This window comes from Penaeus vannamei, chromosome 18, assembly GCF_042767895.1.
Source record: "Penaeus vannamei isolate JL-2024 chromosome 18, ASM4276789v1, whole genome shotgun sequence".
NCBI lineage: Eukaryota > Metazoa > Arthropoda > Malacostraca > Decapoda > Penaeidae > Penaeus > Penaeus vannamei.
In genome coordinates this window covers 651153-653652 of record NC_091566.1, presented here as the reverse complement: position 1 = coordinate 653652, position 2500 = coordinate 651153, and the positions used below count along the sequence as shown (strand labels likewise).

The 2500-nt window shown below is 38.0% G+C and overlaps 1 protein-coding gene across 1 annotated transcript in view; it reads right to left on the bottom strand.

Moving 5' to 3' along the window:
• The window catches only part of LOC113829839 (guanine nucleotide-binding protein G(s) subunit alpha), a 23494-nt gene that overhangs the window by 4612 nt on the left and 16382 nt on the right, over positions 1-2500 (bottom strand). The window contains exon 6 of the mRNA XM_070132586.1: positions 1624-1773. Coding sequence (XP_069988687.1) covers positions 1624-1773 — 150 coding nt within the window. The remainder of the gene's footprint in view (positions 1-1623; positions 1774-2500) is intronic.

The following is a 2500-nucleotide window of genomic DNA, read 5'->3' as shown; positions in this document are numbered from 1 at the left end:
CGTTATGACTCATTTGACATCAGCTGTAGCGAGAACCTGATGAGAATCATCTTCGAGGGAACTATTTCATGTAACGACCAATGCAACATATATAATATATAATATTATAGAAAGAACAGTAACATACATAATATATAATATTATAGAAGACACAGTAACAATAGTGCCAGTTGATGTAGGTGAGTTTATCTATAGGTATTTTTAGATAACGGAAGGGGTTTCCCAAGCCTAGGAACAGGTATTATCTTAAAAAAGTATACTGTTCTTATAAATCGGCTGAGGTTGTTGCTAATATTGAATAAAAAATAAGATTATATCTTCAACGAACACATCATAGGTAATTTTTTCTCAAAGAGATTTTAAACAGTCCGACGATGGCCTCAGCTTTACTACTCAATCCTATTTAGTGTCCTGAACCACCATAAGGTTCGTGGCGCCCTCTCCTACACAGGAAAAGGATGTGTGGCCCTGTCTCCTTTCTATGGCATCGAAGGAAACTGTGCTCTGGATATCACAGGATCCTCGCGATAAAAAAGGTTCTTACACCGACAGCATCCCTTATTGACAGCAGGTGTTAGCGCCTTCTCGTGAAATCGGCGTTCGTGGATTAAGCTCTTTCGTTAATCCGGCTCAGACGTCTTTCCGCGTGACGTCATGGAGTGATAAGACGATCGCAGCTACACAGCCACATTTGCGGCAAATCTCAGTCATATGTGTATATGTGTGTATATATGTGTGTGTGTATGTATATATATATATATATATATATATATATATATATATATATATATATATATATATATATATATATATATATATGTATATATATACATATATATATATATATATATATATATATATATATATATATATACACACACACGCATATATGCATATAGATACATATATGTACCTCTCTCTCTCTCTCTCTCCCTCTCTCTCTCTCTCTCTCTCTCTCTCTCTCTCTCTCTCTCTCTCTCTATATATATATATATATATATATATATATATATATATATATATATATATATATATATGCATATATGCATATACATATATACATATATATATATATATATATATATATATATATATATATGCATATATACATATATATATACCTATATTCATATATATAAATATATTCATATATACATATACATATATATACATACCTATATATATATACATACATATATATATATATATATATATATATATATATATATATATATATATATATATATATATACATACCTGTACCACCTGTATCCTGATCCTCCTAACCTGCACCACCTGTATCCTGACCCTCCTCACCTGTACCACCTGTATCCTGACCCTCCTCACCTGCACCACCTGTACCACCTGTATCCTGACCCTCCTCACCTGCACCACCTGCACCTCCTGTATCCTGACCCTCCTCACCTGCACCACCTGTATCCTGACCCTCCTAACCTGCACCACCTGTATCCTGACCCTCCTCACCTGTACCACCTGTATCCTGACCCTCCTCACCTGCACCACCTGTACCACCTGTATCCTGACCCTCCTCACCTGCACCACCTGTATCCTGACCCTCCTCACCTGCACCACCTGTACCACCTGTATCCTGACCCTCCTCACCTGTATCCACTTCTTGCGCTCGCCTCGCTGACCCCCGACGTCGAACATCCAGAAGGTGAGTGACCCTCCGCCGCCGTACTTCCGCGGGATCTTGACCTCGAACTCGATCTTCTGGATGTTGGTGGTGCGGCGGCGGCTGTGCAGGATGTCCTGTAGGGAGAGCAGAGAGAGTCAGCGGCGGGATCGGGGGGGGGGGGGAGAGAGAGAGAGAGAGAGAGAGAGAGAGAGAGAGAGAGAGAGAGAGAGAGAGAGAGAGAGAGAGAGAGAGAGAGAGAGAGAGAGAGAGAGAGAGAGAGAGAGAGAGAGAGAGTCACGGAAGAGGGCGTTGGTTTTGTGTGTGTGTGTGTCTCTAAAATAAGCTCGGATATAATGAGGAGGACGGGTTTGGAGAGTTGTATCAGATATAAGGACGGATTTGAAAAGTTGTATCAGAAATAAGGACGGACTTGAAAATCTAAATTAGAAATAAGGACAGACTTAAAAAGTTAAACCAGAGATAAGGACGGATTTGAAAATTTAAACCAGAAATAAGGACGGATTTGAAAAATTAAATCAGAAATAAGGACGGATTTGAAAGGTTACATCAGAATAATTACGGACTTGAAAAGTTAAACCAGAAATAAGGACAGACGAAAAAAAAACAGAAATAAGAACAGACGAAAAGTTAAACCAGAAATAAGGACAGACGAAAAAAAACAGAAATAAGAACAGACGAAAAGTTAAACCAGAAATAAGGACAGACAAAAAAAAAAACAGAAATAAGAACAGACGAAAAGTTAAACCAGAAATAAGGACAGACTCAAAAAGTTAGATCAGAAATAAGAACGGACTTGAAAAGTTAAACCAGAAATAAGGACAGATAAAAAAAAACAGAAAT